Source organism: Eulemur rufifrons, chromosome 15, assembly GCF_041146395.1.
Source record: "Eulemur rufifrons isolate Redbay chromosome 15, OSU_ERuf_1, whole genome shotgun sequence".
NCBI lineage: Eukaryota > Metazoa > Chordata > Mammalia > Primates > Lemuridae > Eulemur > Eulemur rufifrons.
This window is the reverse complement of record NC_090997.1, coordinates 73,452,445-73,476,844: the sequence shown is the minus strand read 5'-3', so window position 1 is coordinate 73,476,844 and position 24,400 is coordinate 73,452,445. Positions and strand designations below refer to the sequence as shown.

At 37.5% G+C, this 24,400-nt stretch overlaps 1 protein-coding gene across 1 annotated transcript in view; it reads right to left on the bottom strand.

Moving 5' to 3' along the window:
* Positions 1–5,046, bottom strand: part of CLVS2 (clavesin 2) — a 62,770-nt gene extending 57,724 nt beyond the window's left edge. The window contains exon 1 of the mRNA XM_069488585.1: positions 4,658–5,046. Coding sequence (XP_069344686.1) covers positions 4,658–5,046 — 389 coding nt within the window. The remainder of the gene's footprint in view (positions 1–4,657) is intronic.
* Positions 5,047–24,400: the final 19,354 nt, after the last annotated feature.

The following is a 24,400-nucleotide window of genomic DNA, read 5'->3' as shown; positions in this document are numbered from 1 at the left end:
CATTTTTATTTTATTTTATTCATTTTCAATACACTTCCAGAGACAAGTAAAGCTTTATGGCTGGCATTAATGTACACCTGCATGAGTCTATGGTTATTTTATAAATTGTAAGTTATCATCACCATAATCTTCTTTCATTTCGAAGACTGGCCACATTATTTTAGTAAATGAGAATATGATCATAATTCAAACTGAAGCCAAAAATAATTGACCATTTATACAATATTTTCTTTTTCGTGAAAAAGCCACACAGTAGGAAGAAACTGACAATAAGTTTTTTAGGCAAATTCCAGGGTAAGTTAGAGGATCATAGCAATGTCTGATCAGTCAGTTTTCAACCCTTCCGGAGCTTCACTACTGTAAGTGATAATCGATGCCCATTCAGACAAGCCAGAGACCAGACAAGATGCTCAGTGCTTTCTGAATTGCCACTATACTAAGAATCATTTTCGTTCCAATTGTATTTAATTGCTTTCTAATGGCTATTAACCAGATTCCAGGTAAACAATTGTTTGCTGAACTAAAGTATAGAAAACTGCTTTATAAGTCTAATGCGGTCTATAGAAGTAAAATATGCCTTGCAGACTAATTGACAACTTACAGGACAACTCTCATACTTCATGTCATCGTTATGTTTCAGGTAATATAATTTCATTCATGAATATTACCAATAATTATGTGCCAGTGGATTTCAGCTTCTCAGATACCTGCTTGCATACCCTAGGGCCTAGACAGCCATCTACTTTCATTCCAAACTTCCTTTTCTCAAGTAGTGTTAACTATTCTGGCTTTCTGGCACGTTATCTTCACACTCAGTTGATGAAATCCTGTGCACAATTTGAAGGTTTCTTCTGAATCCTAAGCAGGTCACTATTATTTAGGAAGGAAATACAGCATGTAATGCAAGGAGCATCACTGCATCCTCGTGATGCAGTGTAACAACCAAATTATTTTTAATTTTATGTAGTTTACTTTTGTTTTCAGAAATTTTATTAGACAAAAAGAAAGGACATAAAGTTATATAAATCTTTTCCTGCCCAATCTATGTAACAAGTCATCTGAGCCTGTTCTATTCTTCTCTAAAGGAACCACAGACCACAGCAAAAGTCATTTTGACATTTCAATATTTCAATTTTTTTTAGATTTGTTAGAAGGTAAGTATCTTGTAAATACTATGATTTTACTTTAGTCTTCCTGACGTTTCCATGTCTCTCATAAAAGCTTTGGGAGATAGTCTAATGCTTTATAATCACCTGAAACTAACCTATACTGTATTGCAGTAGAAAGAGACACTGAGGCCGGGCGCGGTGGCTCACGCCTGTAATCCTAGCACTCTGGGAGGCCGAGGTGGGCGGATCGTTTGAGCTCAGGAGTTCGAGACCAGCCTGAGCAAGAGCGAGACCCCATCTCTACTAAAAATAGAAAGAAATTATATGGACAGCTAAAAATATATATAGAAAAAATTAGCCGGGCATGGTGGTGCATGCCTGTAGTCCCAGCTACTCGGGAGGCTGAGACAGGAGGATCCCTTGAGCTCAGGAGTCTGAGGTTGCTGTGAGCTAGGCTGACGCCACGGCACTCACTCTAGCCTGGGCAACAGAGTGAGACTCTGTCTCAAAAAAAAAAATAAAAAAAAAAAATAAATAAAAAAAAAAAAATAAAATAAAAAAAAAAAAGAAAGAGACACTGTTTTATGTGCAGTCACTATCTCACAAACATTTACTGTCTTCAGTGTCCTGAGGAGCACAGAAAACTGTCCTACAAATTTAATATAGGTGAAAGCATATGTCAGATAAAATCCTACTCAGAATTGGTTTTTTTGATGCATAACCCAATTCAACTCAAATATTTACTGAGCATCTATTCTAGTTCAGGTGCTGTTATAAATATAAGAACATAACAGTCTTTTTTTGTTATACAGATCAATTCTTTCAGGGTTCTTTATAAATTTATTAAAAATTCATAAAATCCTGATTTTCTCTTTGTTCTTGGAAAGTTATTTGTTTCCCAATAAATGGAGGCATTTTCTCTATTTCATTTCTGGAATTCCCCTATATAATCATCTACACTTCCCACCTACTGTTTCTTAAAACGAGGCTACTTTTTCAAAAAGTTGTTGAAAGCCAGGTGATCCATTTAACAACTCAAGGAATGTAGTCAGAATTATATTCAGATGTGTTGTCTTCTCTAGAAACCTAGGGGATTTGAACTGGAAAGATCAGAGCAAGAGAGGTGAGAACACTGACTCAGAACAGAGGAGGGATGAGGAGCAAAGGAATCTGGCATGTGGCATATCCACCTAACCAGCAATAATAGTAAGGTAAACATGCAGGGAAGGTGATAGAGACTCCTGTAGTCAGATAAGCCTTGAGGCTTCATGGTAGAGGAAAGGGATTCAGGCTGAGAAGGGCTGGTATCACCCTGGCACTGCCGAAAAGGGAGCTCTTCTTCAGTTTCTGGACAGGGGCAGTCCTTAAGCACATATCCCAGTGATAATGGTTTACAAAGGATGCCAAGAGGACAGGTCTGCTTATCCACCAGTCCCTGTCATTGCATATATGTAGATTTGGGGAGGTGGACAGGTGGGGACAAGGGAAAGATTTTTACAAAAAAAAATAGAGGAAGAGGAAACCCAAATAAACTTTAGACAAGCTCTAAATCACTTGTGTACTGTTTTACCTTGATGTACTATAACTTCTAGATTAAACCTGTTCATATCCAACCATAGAAATAAAATTCACAATTATTAGCCTATAGATACTGACAGAGTATTTCTACAGGACACATCTTCTCATTTTCTTTTAATGGACAAAGTTTTAGTAACCTTTCATATAAAGCATGAGATAGCTAACTAAAAACCAGTTTCTTTAGTAAATCTAAAATAAGCACCTCCTCATTTACATGAGAACTGTGACTCTCATCCCAATTAAGTTTATAAATCAGTATATTAGTTCACGTATAGAAATAAATGCAAATAGATCTGAAAATAGAGATATATGTCTCTCTGAATGCAAACTGCCTCCACAATGATATCTCTAACAGACTTCAAGCCATATTTAAATATAAAATTTCCACCGACCCCATTTCAATATAGCTCCATAAACAAAGTTCCAATCTAACTCACATAAAAAATGTTAGTTTCTTTCTTGAATAAAATTTTTCAGTTTTGATATGCACAATCATTGACTTGCACAATCCTACAATATATTAATACTTCTCCGATTTAAAGAAACACTTCTTAAAAATTGTGGTCAATGGATGGAATTTTATAGTCCTTTAAGCTTTAAGCTACCTGATAAAAAGTGGAATAAGATCTCTATAACTAACAAAAGTAAGTAACAAAACTCCGTTCCCTTGCAATGGCTAACTCTATGACCTTCTTAGCTTTACGATTCTTCAGGTAGTAGTTTGTCTTTATATTTACCTTAAAAAATTCAAGTGATTCACAACCTATAATTATAGACAAAAAGTGACCAATTAAAGGGGAGAAAAATAGTTAAAAAGGTTAATTTATATTCTAAGATCCCAAGACTCTGAGAAGCCTATTCAGAAATCTGTAAGATCTAAACGATCTCTCTGTGACTAGAAGAGCCTTTTACAATTGCTCCAGAGACGGTATAAACTAACCAGATGCATTGAAAGTCATCATTCACAGAACTAAAAATACACCAATGTTTTAAGAACCAGCTTCTTATGATTCATAGTTCTGGTAGCATTTTTAAGTCCTATGAAATATATTTAACTTTGAACTTAATTGAAACTATATTTACAAAAGAGCCTTTTATAATTTCTTATATCTTTCACTCTGAGAAAACAATTCTGATTAAGGAAATAGAAGTGTCATTGTCTACATTTGTCTGTAATAATGTAGACAAAGTAAGAATATTATTTCTCCTCCAATAAATAGCAAGTGAGCTCAAAAAGTCTACCAACTGACATATCTGAACATTTTCCACTTCCTTCCGAAAGATGAAAAATCACATCAGACAGGAAACACATTCTTTAGATTAGTGACAGGTGTAGAACACGCACACCAGTCAGTCTTTATTTTCAGTGTCGGCAGGCATGCTCAGCGACAGAGGATACAACTCTTCCTTTTCATTGAAGTGACACACATCATATTATTCCTTCATCTACACATCACATCATCAAGCAGAAAAGTTCCCAAGCAATAGGACTACCTGCTCTTGGTTGCACACCAGGCTATTCTTAAAAGATAAAACATCAGTACTAAAGAGAGAGGAGGAGGAGGATGATAATGAGTCTAGTTTAAGAATTTCTTTAGGAGGAAAAGTTGTCTCCATCCTCATACTCATTTCTCTAGACCAAGGAAGTTATTCAGGAGGTGAAAAATTTAGAAGCTTTATTTAGAAGTTAAGTGATTTAGATCTCAGCACAATAATATGGTTCAGAAAACACTTAAAGCTTCAGCAGAAACTGGGTGTTAGTGAAGTAACAGTTTTAAAAGTAAAAATAAAAGCCCTCCCCCCATCCTAGGATACCCATCAAAAACTCATTTCTCAGTTCCAGCTTGTCTCTTCTCTCAGGCAAATAAACAAAAACATCAAAGCCATAAAATTATTACACTACTCAGGGTAAATTCTGGAAAATGGGAGAGTAAAAGGCTCTCTAGTACAAGTTTGGATTTAGGACGTACCTGCTCTGATCCCAGTTGGCAGCAAAAAGGACTAGAATCTTCCTGCCATAATGGTCCAGATTGGCCAGGCCCCCAGGGAAGCCATCCTTCAGTGCCTGCTTGATGCCAGGGTCAGTGGCCTTGAAGCTTTTGAACATGTCCAGATTCTGCTGCCGGTACTCAAAGTACTGTGCCAGGAGGCGGAAGGCCTCAAAGTGATGAAACTTCCTGGCCCGCAAGAAGCGTAAGATGAAGGCATCATCCGTGCGCAGAAAGCCAATGTCCGGCCTGGTGATGACCATGTCCCTCACCTCCTGAATGTCCTGGTGCAGTGTGTCTGGGTTCTCATTGAGCTCCAGGCGAGCCTTCTCCAGGGTCTCAGGAGAGAGACCAGCTTGCAAATGAGTCATTGTTCTGCTTATTCCTGAGCCTTCCCTTGTGAAGCGCTTGTTGACTGTTCCACAGCAAACCTGGCCCTTGCCACCACCACGCTCTGGCCCCCAGACCTGGCTGTTGCCTGCTTCCTCTCCCTTACAGGAAATGATTTGTCTTGGTGTCCAATCAAGTACCCTGTTGCTCCTGATTTCCCACAGCTTTACTGTGGGGGATACAAACTTCTTCCCCCACCCGCTCAAACACGATGCTCCACTTTGGTTCCTTATTCCTTTTCCTGTAAAGAGATGTGGACCTCTGGCGGGCTCTGCACTCCTCTTCTTGTCCTTTCTCTCTCCTAACAAAACACCCCTAATTCCACCTACCACTGGTGGTTCTGATCTTGGTACTGTCCTCTTCCCTTCTCTTCCAAGATGTAACAAAAACAACCCCCACGCACATCTCAGCCCCAGCACTGTGATGCTTCTGCGGTCTCTCCTGAAGGATGCGCCTGCCAGGGATCACGATGGAAATTCTGATTAATAATAAGGTGGCTCTTCAGCGCTGAGCTCCAGGGCGGGGAGAGAGCGTCTTAGCCAGAAAGAAAAAGAGAGAGAGAGAGAAAGAGGAGGAGAAAGGAGCTTATTTCTCCCTATACTTATTCAAAGATGCTATTTTTAAAAGACATATTTGTGGGATTTTATTTAAGATGATTGTGATCCAATTAGGTGGAGACTCTGCAGATAGCGCACCTTCCCCCCTCCCCTTAGAGAGACACAGCGTGATCTCACAAGGCACCGGCAGGGGTTTTGGTGGCCTTGGCACCAGCGTGGGCTCCCCCTACCCCACCCCCAACTTCTGCCTTCTTCTAGCCCTTTATTTCAACGGACTTGCCGCGGGAGGAGAGAGGAGATCTCTTTGGGAGTGTTTCAAAAACGGGGGGAGGAGAAGGAGTTAGGGAGAATAAAATAAAAATGTCTTTTTCTTTTCTATATAAAACCCCAAAGCAAGAAAGAAGAAAGAGCAGCCAGCTCCTACCAGCAAACCCGGAGGCGGGGACGCTAAGCAATGCGGCACTCCCTGGCATCCATCAGCCGCGGCTTCGGCAGCGGCAGCGGCGGCGGCGGCGGCGACAGCAGCATCAACTCCTCTCGGCGGGATGGAAGGAGCAGAGAAGAGGGGCGGCAGTGGGGACCCGGGCCGAAGACGCACTGGGGAGCAGCCGCGGCCACATCGTCTGCCGGCAGCCCGCTGTCTCTCCCAGCAGGAGGGGTGGGGACCGCAGAGCTAGGGCCACCGCTGTCCCAGGTCCTCGCCTGGCCTTGCCATTTTCGCCTTCGGGAGACAAGGGAGGGAGCGGGGACCCGAATGCCTGGATGGAGAAGGCCCCGCGGGCGGCCGCTGCCTTTGTGCTCCCGGGGCCGCCTGGGCGGTGGGCGCAGTGGGGCGGCTGCTGCGCTGCGCTGGCCTGTCCCCGTGCGCTCCCGAGCGGCCCGAGCCAGGAGCGCCCCACCGGGCTGCTGCTGCGGCTCCGGCTGCTGCTGCTAAAAGAGGACTCGGCTCAGCCCAACTCCTCTCTAATTATCCCAGCACAGATCTCGCTGCGACGTAAGCACTCGCTCAGCTCGCGCACGCACTCCGCTCCTATCTCCCTGCCTCGTTGGGGTAGGACGGCAATTTTGATGGCATAGAAATATCCCGAGTCCCAAGTTTAGCCTGCTTCTTGTCCTCACTGCCCAGCAGGCTGCTGGGCGGGCATCGCCCGGCCAGCCGGGGCGGTGTTGCCTTCCAGCCTCCCCACGCCCCTCGCTCACCCTTTGTGTGCGAGACCCCAGAGCGGCCGGGAGAGTAGCTGTTGTAGACAGTAATTCACACTGACACGCATTTTCTAGTTCCTGTAGGAGGTAATTTTGATGTGGAAGGAGTACGGAAACATTTTGTACTTGCCGCATTTGTTGTTGACTGAGATGTTTAATTTAGAAAAGAAGACTAGAGTGATTCCAAGGCATTGTGTTGAGGATTCAGCCTCTGGAGGAACTTACATGAATAGTTTTTCAACCATAAACTCTTCCTGCTAAATTCCTGCTGAAGAGGATGAAAATGAGCACTGGGGCAAATAAGAATAATAATGCAATTCTCAAAGGAAGAAAAATTAGGCACTTCTTGACTCACTGTTCATCTCATAATAAAGGAAAGATTTCTGGAGACACATACGATCTTTCCCTCAATTTTATGCATCTGTATACCAGACTCATCACAAATGAGCAGGAGTCTTTGAGCTTAAGATGACTGTCTACGGATGTGAGGAAAAGAAATGTTTTCTAGCTTCAAAACACTGCATGTATTACTGAGCATGTCACTAAGAACAACTTTTGGCTTACAAACTGTAGACTGGAATCCTGAGTTCAAATTAACTCAATACAACAAATATTTACTGAGCTCTACTAGGTGTGGGGCATTGCTCTGGATTGTATAGATAGGAAGTGGTGTTGAAGATAAGAAAATTTTGTCATGCTTTGAAGAGTATTAGAACCCTCAAATTACAGGCACATTATTTTTATTGTTCTCATGGCAGTGGTGTCGACAAAAGGAAAGAAAGAAGAAGGTTGTATGACAGAACTATACCATTATATTAATTAAATTAATGCTAAGTAATGCATTACGGGACCCCAAATAAAAGAACAAATTAATTACTCTCAGAGACACACACACACACACACACACACAGTCATCATTCTCAAGGAATTTACATTTTAAGTGGGGGAGGCAGAAAATAAACCATATAGATACATGTGTGTATATGTATATATATATAGGTGTGTTATACATATTCACTGTATAGATTTAAGGTCCTTGTACGACTTTATGTAATTATGACTCTCACAAGCATCCTGAATGCAAAGTGAACTGTTAAATAATTTGGTTCTCAGTTCAAAAAATTTGGAAAAAATCATTTTTGGCCAATCTTTTAGAGGTTGAAGAAAATTTCTGTCTCATATAACTATATGAAGAGATTTTAGTCATCACCAACATTGAAAGACAATTCTCCATGTATCTCTTATGTTTCTACATGTCTTACAAGAAGAGTGTCTTTTTAAGGAAGTTTGTATAGTGAACAGACTTGGAAGATCCTTGGAAGATAGAGATAGTACCTCCATCTGGACAAAAGGGTAGGTTTATTTATGACCCCATAAGCCATAGTGTTTCTGTCCTGAGGAAAGGGCAAGCAGGCTTATTTGAATTCCCTGACCTCAGAGCTACTCTGTTGTAATGCCACCCAGTGTGTGTGAAAGTATCACCCTCTTCTCTTGGCCCTGTGGGAATTAATGATCAAGGAAGAGTGCAAGATATGTTGATGTTCCTACTGCTTGCTGTGCCTGGGTGATAAAATCCTTTATCTCTAACCTAGGAGTTTTGTATCTTCTACCAGCATCCTGAAACTATAGCTGGCTAACTTGTTAGCTTGTAAGTAGGGTTAATACTCAGATCCTTCATCTTGCTGAAAAACTCATTGCTTAATTTTGTTCTTTAGACTACATTTTTGAAAGGAATTTATAAAATTCAATTAAATCTGCCATCCCATGGTATGATGGGACCAATATTTAGTGACAACATTTTTATTATTTGTTGTTTATGAATAATAGAATGGCTTCAAATAGGTTTATTTCAACATATCCATATATAGTATAAATAGCCTCTATCATTCACTAAGTTTGTTGGTCAGTTTGGCAGATATAAGAATTTTTTCTATTACATTTACAATCTATTAACTCTTTTCTCCAATGATTTTACTATGATTCTCTCTGTACTTGTACATTTGAACTCAGTTCTGAAACCAAAATAAATATAGAAAGCCACCTAAAATTAAACAAGGTGTTTATCCAGATGACATCAGAGCATTTGATTCTCATTCAATATTAATTTACCCTGAAAAATTAATGCAAAGTTATGTAGAAATTAAAATATGAGCATAAATTAACTAAACAAAAGGATTAATTAAAGCATTGTTGGAAAAATAATTAAATCAATTTCAGGTGTTTTCAAGTAACTAGAAAGGCAAGTTTGGTTTACTGCTATATTTAAAATGGATAGAGTAACTAATTTATGTTTTTAAACATTTTATCTCATTTATTGTTAAAGAAAATGTATATACAGAAAGGGTCACAAAACCAGGATGTACAGCTCAATTATATATTACCAAACAGACACCTGTATAACTATCCAACCAGGTTAAGGAATTGAGCATTGCCAGTAACCAGAAAACCCCTCTCCCACCCCTCGTGACTACTGGCCTCTTCTTTCCAACAAAGGAACCCACACTATCTTCATTTTAAAAGCAATCCTTAACATTTTTTTTCAATGTTACAAACTAACTACAGTTTATTTTTCCTGTTTTTAACATAATCATTCATATGTAATTTTGTGATTGGCATCTTCTATTCAACATGATGTTTGTGAGATTCGCCTATGTCGTTGCATGTAGTTAGTTCATTCATATTCTGTGACGATGCATGAAATTGCATTTTATAAACATACTATGATATATTTTTCCATTCTATTACTGATGAAAATTTGGGTTGTTTTTCAATTTGGGGCCATTATGACACACTCTGGTACACCTCTCTTGGTGCACATGAACATACCTAGGAATGAAAATTGCTAAGTCACCTGTGATGTGTATCACATATACACGTCAAATTTAGTAAATAATGCCAAACTATTTTCCAAATGGTTGTAACATTTCATCCTTCCACCCAGCAGTATATGAGAGCTCTCACTGTGCCACAGTCTCATGAATTCTTTTTATTGTCTATAATTTTAACTTTATCCATTCTGATTTTGAACAGGTGTGTTGCATTATGGTTTGGGTACGCATTTCCATGATTACTAGTCAGGTTAACTTTTCACATTGTTTTAGGCTACTTGTATACCTTTTTGTGATTTTGCCCATGTTTATAGTGAGTTGTTTATTGTTTTATTATTGACTTGTAGAAGATCTTTATAGATTCTGAATATGAGCCCTTTCTTGTGTGTGTTGCAAATATCTTCTCCCAGTCTGTGGTTTGTCTTTTCACTCTTTTAATAGTATCTGTTACTTAAAATAATTTTAAATTTAATGTAGTTCAATTTTTCCCCCATGAATAGTACTTTCGTTGGGCCCTCTTTAAAAATATCCCACAGTTACTCAGTTATTCTCTGATATACCTTTTAAAAGTTTTATTGTTTTGACCTTTCCCATTTAGACTTGCAGTCCACCTGGGATTGCACTTACTGCACAATACGAGAAAGAGATCAAGTATTTTTTATTGATTTGGCACCATTTATGGAAACTATTTATTGAAAAGATCACTTTTATTTTCCTACTGGACAGAAGGGCAACCATTGTCACAAAGTAATTCTCCATATATGCATGGATTTTAATTCAATATAAATTTTAAACTCCACTTTGTTTTACACAACCAACATTCCTCAGTGGTTCTCAAAGAGCGTGCTCCAGACCAGCAGCATTAGCATTACCTGGGAACTTGTTAGAGTTGTGAATGCCCATGCCTGACATACTGAATCAGAAATCCTCCCAAAGGTTTAGGGACTTGTCTAGTTTTCTAGTCAGCCCTTTGGGTAATTCTAATTTATGCTAAAGTTTGAGAATCATTGCTTCAGATTTGCCCACATATTTATTGTTATCTATTCATTTCTCTATCTCTGAGCTTCCGTACAATTCTTTTTTACTTGAGGAATACTTTTTATTATGCTCTTTCATACAGATCTGAGGGTTATAAACTACTTGTTTTGTTTGCCTGAAAGTTACTTTATTTTACTGCCAGTCTCAAAGAATATTTTTGCTAGATGTAAGATTCCAGATTAGCAGCTATATTCTTTCAACACTTTAAATAATTTATCCTATTTTTTTTCTGGCTGGTCTTATTTCTGTTTATAAAGTTACCTGTAAATATTTTCATTATTCCTTTGAAAGTAATTTCTATTTTTCTCTGATTTTATTGTCTCCTGTCTTTAATTTTCAGCAGTTTTACTCTACACGTTTTATTATTTTACTCCTTTACCACTCTTTTATTCTTGCATTATTTTATATATTTTTAAAATTCTGCTTGGAATTTATAGGACTTCTTGACTTTATCTTGATGGCTCTTATCTGTTTTGGAGTGTTCTAAATCATAACATCTTCAAATATTGCTTCTGCCTCCTTCTATTTCTCTTCTGCTTCTGGAATTCCAGTTACACAGATGTTATATCTCCTCACTGTTTCCTCTACATCTCTTCCTTTGTTATCTACATTTTCCATCATTTTTTTCTATCTTTTATTTTGGACATTTTCTGTCTAACTTTCTTTCAGTTTATTAAATCACTCTTTAGCTCTTTCTAGTGTGTTGTTCTGTCTCTTTATTGAATTCTTAATTTTGATTATTGTATTTTCTAGTTCTAGGATTTCTACTTGATACATACACAGACATAATCATAACAGAAATAACAAATAGAGATATATTAGTTATGTTATAATAATTATTAATTAAGTTTTTATCTCCTTATATATAATGAACATACTGATTTTAAAATTTTTAATAACTTTAATATCTGGGTCCCTTGTGGATCTCTACTTTTTATTATTTTATCTGTTGCTTCTACAAGTTTTAATTTGTACCATATTGTCTCCTTGAGTGGCTATTTTTTTTATTATATACTTGTCCTTGCACTTACAAAATTATTTTTAGGAATAAATAGATGCCTAGGATGATGTTATCTGTCTCCAAAGAGTTTTCACATTGGCTTCTATCAGTCACCTGAAAACACGAGCATTTATGGACAACTGGGCACTAAAATGCAGATCAACTTAATTCCATTTCAGGGAATAAAATTATGTGAAATTGAACTACATTCTCTATGAGGATAAGTATGTTTCTTGCAGTGGACTGAATGATTTTTCCCTCCAAAATTCATATGTTGAAACCTAATTCTTAATGTGATGGTACTTTGAGGTGGGGCCTTTGGGAGTTGATTAGGTTATGAGGGCAGAGCCCTCATGAATGGGATTAGTGCCCTTATAAAAGAGACCCCAGAGAGCTTGATCACCGCTTTAGCCATGTGAGATTACAAGAAGAAGATGGCTATAAGTGAACAAGAAAGTAAGCTTTCACCAGACATCGAATATGCTGGTGGCTTGATCTTGGACATTCTAGACCCCAGAACTGTGAGAAATAGATTTCAGTTGTTTATAAGCCACCAAATTGATGGTATTTTTGTTATAGCAGCCCAAACAGAGTAAGATACTTCTAATAAACTCCTTTGTGCTGGGCCCTGGACTCTAAACCTTTCTTCTAAACCTTCAAAGATGTCAGCCTCTCCAACTCTAAGCTGCTCTTTCTTCAATCATAAAATGACCCCAGAGGATAAAGTGATCCCAAATACCAAATTTACCTCCTCTGACCTTCCTCTGTTCCTATCTTATTGTCTGTCTGATATATTCAGGCATAGTTTGCTTGTATTTATTGTCCCTTCTAGATGTCCTCAGCAGGAAGGTTGATCTCCAAAATACCTAAACTGAATCCTTTTTTCGTAAGAGACTGCAGATTAACTTAAGCCAGTCTCCAAATTCTCTTATTGCTAAGAGGAAATTTTTTAATGTCAGAGATTATAATTTAATATCTATATCCATATTCATGTGCATAATTAGGAGATATATAGAAACTATTTCATGAGGATGAACTATGTCTGCATTATTAAGTCACTACTAGGAGCTCACATGTTCATAAAAACAAAAAAATACTTAAGCATTAAAACACATTTCTAAATTTTCCCTTTAGTAATTATTATTTTTTAGTAATTATTTCATCATCTGCAAGTATCACTCACAGACAAATGATAGTTGATCCCAAAAGTATAAGAAAAAATTTATAGGTTTACATTTAATTAAACTAAAATTTAAAATTCGGCATCGTTTAACTTTTTATTTTGAGATAATTATAGATTCACATGCAGTTGATGAAACAATGCAGAGAGATCCCATGTATCCTTAGCCCAGTTTCTCCCAGTGGTAACATCCTACAAAACTATAGTACAGTGTCACAATCAGGATATTGATATGGATATAGTCAAGAGTCAGAGCATTTCTGTCAGCACAGGGATCCTTCATGTTGCCATTTTGTAGCCCCATCCAATTCCCATAGCTCTATTTAACCCATGGACTCCAAAAGACCCGTGCCTCTAAAATATCTATATGCATCGAAGACTTGAGAGTCTTTTTTCTTCTGCAATTAGAGGGTTCATAGCTAATAGTCTCCTAAACACAGGGGGCATTATGAACATTGAAATAATAACTCAGTAATCTTCATTGTCATAACAATTCACAATCACCATTGTCATTGTCATAATTAATAGACAAAATTTTTTCCTCCAGACATTTACTTTGGTTTCTTCTTTCTTTTTTTTTAATATCTAGGTAGCACTCTAGCTAAGTTAAAAACTAAAATGAGTGTGTTGCCTTTAAAAGCATTGCAGAGAATAGGTGTTGCAAATTCTCATTTCATCTTAGTGTTGTGCTGTGTTGCCAATAATATCACACTTTCACAGAAGCCAGTAATAGCAAATTGATCCAGCTAGTCCCCTTGTGATACAAATACTTCCCAGATATCTGGTTAGAAGCAGTGGAGATTGTATTGCTCTCCTTTCTTTCTAAGAAGTAAATGTAATCAAGGAGGTGATTATGTGAAATCTTATTAGTCTGCAGAGTTTTACTTAAAATTATGATATACATTTTATGCAAATATTTTAATAGTATTTCATTTCACAGATCTATATTAAGTCAATTTTTTGTTATTTTATTTTATTTTGCAATGTTATGCCTTTCTTTTAATAAAGGCTTTCCTGAAAGGATAAAATTTGCCTGAGTCACTGAATCCCATGTGTCAATAGTTCCAATATAACTAAACAGGTAAAACTAGATTAATATAGTCATCAAGAACCACCTCAAGGAAAACCACTCCCTAAAAGGTTTGACAGGGTTTTGTGTGTGTGTGTGCATAAAAGGTGATGAAGGTCTGGCTGGATGTATAAAGAGCCTCGACTATTTTTAACCCAATCAGTTGTCATATGCTCACTCCCTGGCCAGCAGCTTGGAATAAGCAACACTACCTCCCCTAAAGTGTCTATCCAGGGTGAAGATACTTCAATAGATACACATATGGAAAACTACCATTTTGCTGAATTTTTTCAGACTTGTCATTTCTTATACGAATGCAGTTATATCTAAGCTTGTCAATGGCAGCAAACATGTCTGTGACTAAATGTCACCCTGTTGGTGATGTCTCATCAGTAGATAAGAACAAATTCAGTTCTGCCTCATTGCTCTTGTTTTGAGGCATATAATTTCAGTTCTAACATATTTTCATACCAACTGTTCAAACTTGAATCTCTTTCATTTTTCTCAGGAATAATTTTTTCTCAAAAATATTGACAATCTTGTTATTGCATCATATCTGTTAGTAATCATCTACTAGGACCTACTAGGACCTGCGTTTGTTTTAGTGCAACGTAATTAGCTAAACTTCAAAATGTTAGAAGTAAATTTTTTACCATAAGCACATGGAAACCGTATGTATGTTTGCCCTGCCTGAGAGTCCTAATGCCAGCATACATTAAACACTCAAAAAGGCCATCAGTGGGGGGGAAAAGTGGAAGAAAAGTATAACTTGTGAAAGCAAAAAGATATCCTGATGTGTTCCAGATATAGACCGTGTTTTTAAAGTACAAATAGTCCATATAATATACAAGTTAAACATTGTGGATTCTTGAAAGTATTTCGTTTTGACATTTGACTCAATTGTTACCAATTGTTTTGATTTCTTTTGCACTTCAGTTAAATTGTCCCTTGCAAGTATTTCCCTTAGATTTCCACGGGTCCACTTCTTCTCTGGCTGTAGTTACAGATAGTCATGTGTCTTTCCCAAACTGCTTCCCTTCTGGCTTACTAGAGAGGATTACGTGGTAGGAGAAAACCTTGAGACTGTCCAGCTGGATTTACACTGATGGATTATTAAGATGACATGCTTAGTAATACAATGAGCACTTTAAAAATCATTCTAGTAAGTCATGGATTGAATCCTCATGTGAAATTTGAAAAAGATGTTGTTTAAAAATTCAAATGATGTTTCAGTCCTTTATTAATTCATCTGTTCTTTCACAAAATATGTATTAATAATTAGGATGTATTAAGAATTAAGAATTAGGATGTAGGCCCTGTGCTAGACAACTTTTCCCTCTGCTTCATTTTCAGCTCAGCACTGTAGAATATACTATAGATAAATTATCTAAACTATTGGAGACTTATTTTTCAGAAGCTCACTTTTAGGATTGCTATGGTCATGTTTTCTAGTGTAAGATGGACACAAATCTACAAATTCAAACAGAATCCAATAGGATAATGACAGAATCCTATAGGATAATGACTGATACCAGTGATACTGTGGCTTTTTTTTTTTTTTTTTCCCTTTCAAATCAGTGATGTGAAAGGTATCCTTTAGCATCCTGTTAGGAGCAGCCCAACTTTTCACAACCATTCAAAACAGGTTTTCTCAACCTGTTTTAGATAACAACACATATGAGGACATCATTCATGGACCTGTGGCTTTTAGGTTTTGTGCAATCCCTGAAAAGCTTGCTTTCTCTGGTATTCTTCCACTCAAAAGAAGTATATTGGAAAAATAAGAGTGACTTATAAGAATATAACCTGGAATTCTACTCTCAGTTATATGTGTAAAGGTCAATAATTTCCAAACTTCAGTCCTTTAAGTCCTAGTGGTAACAAATTACATGTAATACACCTCAAGTGATCATTCACAAAGTGCGTCTGTTGGCTCCCTGTAATTAAGAGCTACTGGCCTTGGCTTCATCAATTGAAGTGAAGCTTAGCAAGTTTCTGTGTCTGAATAATTAGGTGCCTTTGATAACAGCACTTTTGATGACAGTTTTCCCTTTAGTGGTGTCAGTAACAACCTTAGGTTCCCAACCTCTGATTGCCTCAGCTCTGCATAGCCAAATCCAATGTTGGCTGCACTGGGAAATTCTGATCCTTCTCTGCTTTCCAGATCAATCAAACCAAAAGTTTCAAATTCAAATATCATTAAAGACCCAGCCGGCTGTCTTAAGATGGGAAGCAGCCTATGTAAGGTGACAGGGAGTGTTGGTAATTGTGGCAAACTGGAGAGCATGCCCAGCCTCCAGGTGTCCCAGTTTCTTTTCATACTGCTCAGGACACCAAAACATCTTCTGGGCTGTCAGTTTGCAACTCTTGACATTAACTAATATATTCTACCCAAACTATTCCTCTCTCGTGCTTCAAACCTCAGATTTAGGGGACAGCTACAGCTTTTGCTCCTGCACTGACCTCCTCACGCAGCACCTGGAACTTCCTTATTATCTACCTACAGGTGGACCCAATTCACAGGACTGAGTTGTGAAACATGCCCCAGACCCTTACATACTGTTGTTACAGACCATCCATCTGTTATTCTGCTTCACTCCTTCTGGTTGCTTTCCCTGTGGCTAGAACGTTACCTTCTGTCTGAAATCAGGTGCCTGCCTTCCATAGACAATTTCTCTAGAATCTAACCATGAGCCCTCTGACTTTTAAATGTTCTTCTACCAGTATGGGGACTGGAGGCTTCACTCGAACATGCAGCCAGGTTCCAGAACTTACTGCGACTATAATCATGGTCAAGAGCGTGTCTTTCCTCTGACACTGTGCCCGAAGGATGCAGTCCCCTCCATACAAGCGCCTGAAGCCCAGCAGCATCTCAGAGAGATTTTATGGCTCCATATTTCTTCCTGTATCTAACAAACATTGTTCCTGAATTCATTAGTTTTCCACATGCTGAGTGCTGCAAGTTTCTCTCCACATTTCAAGAAACTATGGAGAGCCTGGTGTTGACCACCAGAAGGAAAAACCATTCATAATACACAGACCAGAACACTCTGCCCTGTAAAAGCAGCAGTCAGCTTGGTCAAACTGTTAGCTGTCCATTTGTATGCTGCTTGGTTGCAAAGGTTAAGAGGCGTATTTACTATAAATATTTTCCTATACCTTAGCAAATTTGCAGCATATGCCTATCTGGAAAAAGGCATGAACAGCTCTCAGAATGAAGGAAAACCTAATAAGAAAACAACATTATTAAACTGATAGTAGCAATTTTCTCCAACTAGAGTTTCTAAATTGCCTGTTGCTAGAACATTAATCATTGAAAATCATATCTTATTTCTCTCTTCTGATCCTATAATCCTCTAGAAGCTACAAGACAGGACACTAAAGATAGCTGCAAGTTTTCTGAAATCCAAGTACAAGGGGATATCAAGAGTTTGATACATATTTATTGTCGAGTAGAAGAAATAAAATGCTGGTGTCATGATTTCAAAATTAGTCAAAGAATAATTGACTTCATATGGCTGTAAGAATTCCTTAAGTATAAAACAACGGAGGAAAAAAATTTCCCAACCCAAATTTCCAAAATATTTTCATCACTTCATGCAAATGGATCTACTCACTATCTCCTATAGTCAACAAGTACATTCTCCCAGCACCATCCATTCCTCCAAGCTCACAGCATGAGAGTAGAGCTATGGTCACAGATGCAGTCTGGCTTCCCACCACAGAAAGCTGCAAACTTGATAGAGCCTGACTAACATACGGTGGCCAAAAGCTCAGTGGTCACTTGGGGTCTGGTCTCTCTAATGCCAGTTAAAATTAAGGTTGCACGATTTAGGGCTATAAGAAAAGATGCTCAGAAAAAAATTAATTTCAGATAAACAACATATAACAATTTTTAGCATAAGTATTACTATGCAATATTAGAGACAGACTAAAAAAATTTTTTAATTAAATTGAAATCTAACTGGCATCCCATATTTTCTCTGGCAACCCTAGTTAAAAAGTCTGTTGGCTACAGAAGGGAAGAAAGAATAGTAATCTTTAACAGTGAAAGACAGGGTCTGTTTTATCAATTCCAGAAATGGAAGCAGAGGTGAAACGGGAGGAGGAGCTGGTTAGCAACAGCAGCCTCATGGTGACGGTGCTGCACCTGTCAGGTCAGGTGGTCAAGTGTCTGCTGGAGAGTGGGCTGCAGGACTATGGGATGGTGGGGGAGGGGAATACAAAGAGTGGACTCAAGAAAGACCTTGCATAAGAACTCACTAAGGGTGTCCACAGCCTGGAAAGCACAGTCATTTGACTTATCCAACCTATCTCATGTGACTGTCCTCACTATTGGAAGTAGCAGAGAAACTCTAGGACATTCCCCTGTCCTATGAAAGGGAACTGAAGGGTTGAAAAGTTGGAAGTTCGGATAAACTTGGTGGCTGTTTGGATTAAATGTGTCTTTAAGTGTAATTCCAGCCTTTGAAATGCCTCGTAGCTTAAATGAACTAAAACAGCAGGCAGGACTATGTCTGTCTTACATCCACAAGATCCTTAAGCTTCTTCAATAAAAGAATGGAATCATGTTCATCATTGACTCCCCAGTACTGGATGCAAACTTGGCTCAGTGGAGACAGCTGTAGATGTCTGTTGATTTGATGTGTTGTGATTATGAGACTGAAAATAGTGTTTCTCCAAAGAAAAGAAATGGGTCTCTCAGGGCATCAAGACCTGTATTTTCTTTTTTTTTTTTGAAGATGATCAATAATTCAAAGTATAATTGAGATTGTTTAAAGTAAAATAAAAGCAATCTGCTAAAAATAATAGTAACAAATATAAAATTGTAATATTTCTCTTCGTTTGAACACTGGAAACTACTGAAGCCATCTCTGTGCAAGACCGAACACTCCACTTTTTTAGGAAATGGTTAGCTGTACTCCAGTGGCAGTGATCTCAGTGTGACCAGGGTTTAAATTATTAGATGGAGAAGCAGTGAACTTAATATCTGGTAGTATACACAGAATAATGTCCCATTTCATCCTTCTTCTACCTCACACTACTGACCCACTGCCCCAGCTGGGATTGTTCTGAGACTCAGAATGTCCTTTCCAAAGGATAAAATGTATAATTCACAAGGAAAATGGCTGCTTCAGCCTAAGAGGCTTAACCTGGAAAATGTCGCATGTTGAGCATAAAATAATATATTAGACACCATGAGAATAAGGAAGTGACATGAAATTAGAAGCATCAAACAAAGCAAAAATTCTAGCTTATCTCGTAAGTTTTATCTTTCACTATAATGCTCAGACTGCCTAGTTTACATAAAAATTCACTTAGCTTACATAAAAATTCACTTATATAAGTACGACTTATATACAATATATATTTAAACTGTTTCAAAATTGATATTTTAATAGTTTCAATAGAAAATTATACTAATTTCTAAAGCTGTCATCTTCCCTGAAAATAACAAAATGAGAATGTATTCTTAGAAAAAAATCTACCTCTTGCAGAGGATTCACCAAATTCAAAAAATTTGTAACTGTTCAGGCTAAGGCAGAGGGATAAGATTAAAGAGGAGTATCATAGGGCTTTAAATGATTTGGTTCTATTTTATTTTTTTAGGATGTATGATGATTATAAGGGGTTTCTTATAATATTCTATCTGTTCCTATGTCTTAAATGTTTCATAGTAAGCTTTTAAGAAAGAAGTAGAAATCAGAGTTACGTCCGTTATACATATCCTATGGTGGCCTTTATATACAGGTCAAAGTATGTGCCACACATTTATTTAGTATGATTTTTGTCTTTAGGAACATAATCACCCATACCCTCTGATGCGTCTTTATGCATCCAGTTACAAATTAAAGGAAGATACTTTGATGAGCAAGAAAAATGGCTTTAGATTTTAAAGATCTATCATATACAGAAAATAGTATTTATTTATAGGCTTCTCTAACCCCATAAACCTAACTACCACCCTCTCTTTCCTCTTCTCCTCTTCAAACGTTTTGAAGAAGCTGCTTAAAGTCACTCTCTCTTCTCAGCTGTCCTCCGTTCATCCTCAGCCATGTCCTCTGACTCACTCCATTAACATCGTAGTCATGCATTAGTGGTTGTCACTAGCAAATTCTCACTAAATCTTACTTAATCTCTGTAGCATCTGCACTGTTAATCTCCTCATCTTTCTTGTCATATTATCCTGTCATCTTTAGGCTTCCATGAAATGATATTTATTTGGCTTTTCTCTTCTGAGTCCAGATTCTACCACTTATCAGCCTCTTCCCCTTGACAATTTTACTATGAGCCTAATTTTACCTATAAGACTGATTTTTTTCACTGTAAAGATGACTCATTGCAGCATTACTAGGACTGTTTATTGTATCTGTATAATAAAAGACCAGGCAGTCATTTTAAAATATAAAGTAAATCAGTTGTGATTGTCTGGAAAAAGTAGGTTGCACGAAAGTATTTTTTTTACTGGAATTATCAATAGCAATATAAATATGTAGAGAGCAGGAAAAATTAGATGCATATGCACTGTACTTTACCAAAGGTTGTTTTATGGAGTGGATTACATAGAATGTTTACCTTCTAAATTATGTATTTATATCATTGTAAATTTTGTATAAGCAGATGTTACTTTGATAGCTATAAAATATGAAAGAGAAAGTGAGAAATAGGGATATAATAGACTTCATTGTATTGTCAGGTTGATTAAATAATACAGCACTTGGCTTGGATTCATTGTGGGTTTAACTGTCTGTAGGACATAGTAAGCCCACAGTAAATGATAACTCTTATTATGACCTCATTGCACATTTATAGTTTCATTTCTCTTCCCTCTAAAATCCTAAAATGTTTATGTTCCCCAAGGTTGTCACCGTTGCTCTTTTTTATCACTCTATATGCTTCCCCTGCCATTCCCATGCCAATGACTGACACATTTCTAGCCCAATTACCTTGCGAAGCTACAGACCCACCTACCACAGTCTTGAGCATATTTATACTTGCAGATCCTACGTACCCCAAAATGCAACATGCATAAATTTAAAGTCTTCATCTTGACCTTCCATAAGTACTCGGCCTCTGGGCTCCCTAGTTCAGTGCCTGATACCACAATCAACCCACTGCATGAACCAGAAACCTGAAGGTCAACCAATATTCTGCTGTCATTTCTCATAACTGATACCTGGTCCAGTCGATTCTTCCCCTTTATCTCCTTTAGATATCTGGAATCCATCCACTTCTATTCAGCCTCATTACCATTCCCTTGGTCAGTCATCACACCTGTAACTGGATCCTATCAGTCTCATTGCCTCAGCTTTTTACCATTCCAATTCATTTATTCAACAAGCATTTACTGAGCAGAGTTTATAGTCATTGAGGAGAAAAATAAGTAAATTTGAAATCACAACTTCTATTTCCATCAGTATTGGCTTTATTATTCTTATTTCATATAATATTACACAGACATACATATATTATGCTCAATTTTTTAAGAATGTAGACATTTTAATGCAATCAAACCCTAGGATGACAGTGATATGACAGTGATGGTACAGGGGATCTTGAAGACACAGGATAGAAAACCAGCTTAGAGTGGACTATTTCAAGGAAGGCTTCCTGGGGGAAATAACATCTAAGCTAAAACCTGAAGTATGAGTGACTGTTGGCTGGACAGAGAGAAAGAGAAGTGTTCCATGCCAGAAGTACCATTTTCAATGTCCTAAGCCAGTCTTCTTAGCATGAAACATTCCATTCCAGTGTAGTAGTTATTTGTCATCAGGATACAAGAAACAGAAGAAACAGGCAGATCTCTGTAAACTTTGTAAGGACATTAGATTCCATCCCAAGGAGAATGGGAACCATTGCATGATTTAAAGCAGGAGTATCATGTAGTAAGACGATCACTTGGTCACAGTGGTGCCTGCCCTGCCCTCCAATCAGAGTGAACATTATGCTTTCTGCTTAAGACGCTTCATCAGATCTCTATTTCCCTCATTTTAAGCCCAAGTATTATTTGGTCCCCGTTTACTTCTTTATTCATATATCTTATTATTCACCCAGCTTTTACACACTCTGCTTCAGCAAAATCACTCTTCTATCACTCCTTGAAAACAAAAGTACTGCACGATCTTGCTTCTGAGCCTTTACATACTCTGTTCCACGCTCTGTTCCCTAATTCTGGAACATACTTCTGCGGTGGTAACAAGTACTAATCATTCAGGACTCATCTTGTAATCAACTCCATTATATGACGCATCCATTCCTGTGTAAGTTTGATCTGTGCCTCTACTCTACAATCAAAACACTGTATGAGGATCCCTGTATTTTTATCACTTATGCCTTACTGTAAATGCCTGCCTTTTTCTTTTTTTCTTTTTGTATTGTTTCCTAGTGTGCATAAATCCTGTAAAGTTAGGGGTTTGTTCTGTAGGGATATGATAAATATATGCTGAATTATATATCAATACCACTTAGTTTTCTTACTTCTTAAGAAACGCAGATTTCTTAAGGAATGCAAAAGCTCAAATAAATATATCAAATAAAATATTATAATGGCATTAATTTAAAACATATAAGAAATATCTTTATAAATTATATGATAGAAATTGTAGGAGTCAAGAGACCAGATATTAGTTATGTCTTTCTTACTTGCTGTGGTCCTAAGTTAGGTTATTCAAGATCTCTTAACCATTTTTTCTTCACTTGTAAAGGAAAAGTGTTCAGTCAGATGATTTTAACATGTCTTTCAAGTTTAAAATCCTCTAACCAGATAATAACATTTAATGTAGGTAGAATCTATGTAAGGTACAAATGTTTCCCAGGCCATTTAACTAACAATATAGTTTATTTATTTCTATTCAATTGTCTAAAACGGAAGTGAGGGAAATAGAATATATCTTTGTAAGCCATTAGTGTTTGACAAAATATCTTTCACACTCTCCTGATAAATTGGTTTGTTTTTGTGATTATGCTACCGAACGGAAAATTTAATTCTTAAATAAAATTGAAGTGGAAAACAATTTGTCTCAACCATAAATAGTGCCTTGAAACCCACTGTTAAATCTACTCTTAGTAATTCAATTCTAATCACTACAATTCAACCTTATATAGAAATTCACTTATCAATTGAATGGACTTTTTTCCTGAATCTGTGTGTTGTATTAGTATCTTTTCATGCATTAGCTTCTTTGATTAGAGAAATACAGAAGCTGGCGTGGAGAATTCTGAACGTGTGTATTATATTTCTTCAAATGAGTATGATTTAATGTCAGAACATTGCCATACAGCTATAAATCCAAAATTTCCAGTGTTAGATGATCAAGGTAATATCACCTTTGAGAATCTATCCACAAACTGCCAGAGCAAAATTAAAAGCCATTCATCAAAAGAACATACTGACTATCTTAGTAGAATGGGCATTGATTATGTACCAATTAAAGCAGACATGACTCACACTGAATGGAAATCAATGGACTCTATCTGTATAATAAGCATGATCCTACCCTCACTGTCTTGGAAAATAGAGCTAGGAGGATGGCTGGGGAGAGAAATGTGCTCTTTATGTCATGTAAGTGCTGCATTGGAGTTCAGCAAAGCTGAGGATGAGTCCCAAAGAATGTGTGGCCAAGGAAACAGCAGATGTAGGCCTGCATGCAACCCCCTCCATTCTTTAGTGGCCAACTGGCCTGTGGGGGGAACTCTGGCGGGAACTCTGCACTGCTGACCCCAGGAAGATCCTGTGCTTTTCCATGGAGGAAGAATCTGGCACTAAGGCAAAGGGCAGAAAAGGCCCCTTCTCCCACTAGAGCCAGGTGGTGTGCATTCCTCGGGGCAAAAGCATAAAGCATGTGCCTTTAAAGTAATGGGTGTCAGTCTATCACTTGCTGTCCCTTCCCAGCAGTGGGAGTTTGACATTGCATCCCCCCAGTGCTGCCAATAGCACTTTTAAAACGGAAAAAGCAAATTCTTAGGTTTTTTTTACACACTTTGTTACATTGCACTAGAATGGCAAGAGTGAAGGCCTTAAATCTCAACAGCTCCATTTATTATACGTTGTAAACCTTTTATCGTTTGTACAGACAATTGAGCATTGCAGTGCAATGAAACAAGAGTAACCACATGATGCCTGAAAAAGCACTTTAGGTTGCATGAATTCAGTAACCATATACAAACATGAGAGCAGCTGCTTTGACTAAAACGCTTACTATAATTTGATGCTGTTTTTTTCACAGAAACTATTTCATCATACAATATCATATAGCACATTTAGAAAAACTGCTAATTATATCCCTTTTTCTCTTTTTTAAAAATTTTTTTACAAATACCACATATATTATCAACCTTCCTTTGAGAATGTGGATTAAAAAAAAGAAAAGAAAAATCTACACTGTTTTCTTTAGACTTCACACTTGTTTCATACAATTGCTTTGTTTTGTCTTAAGTGGTCTCTCAGGACACGAAAAGAT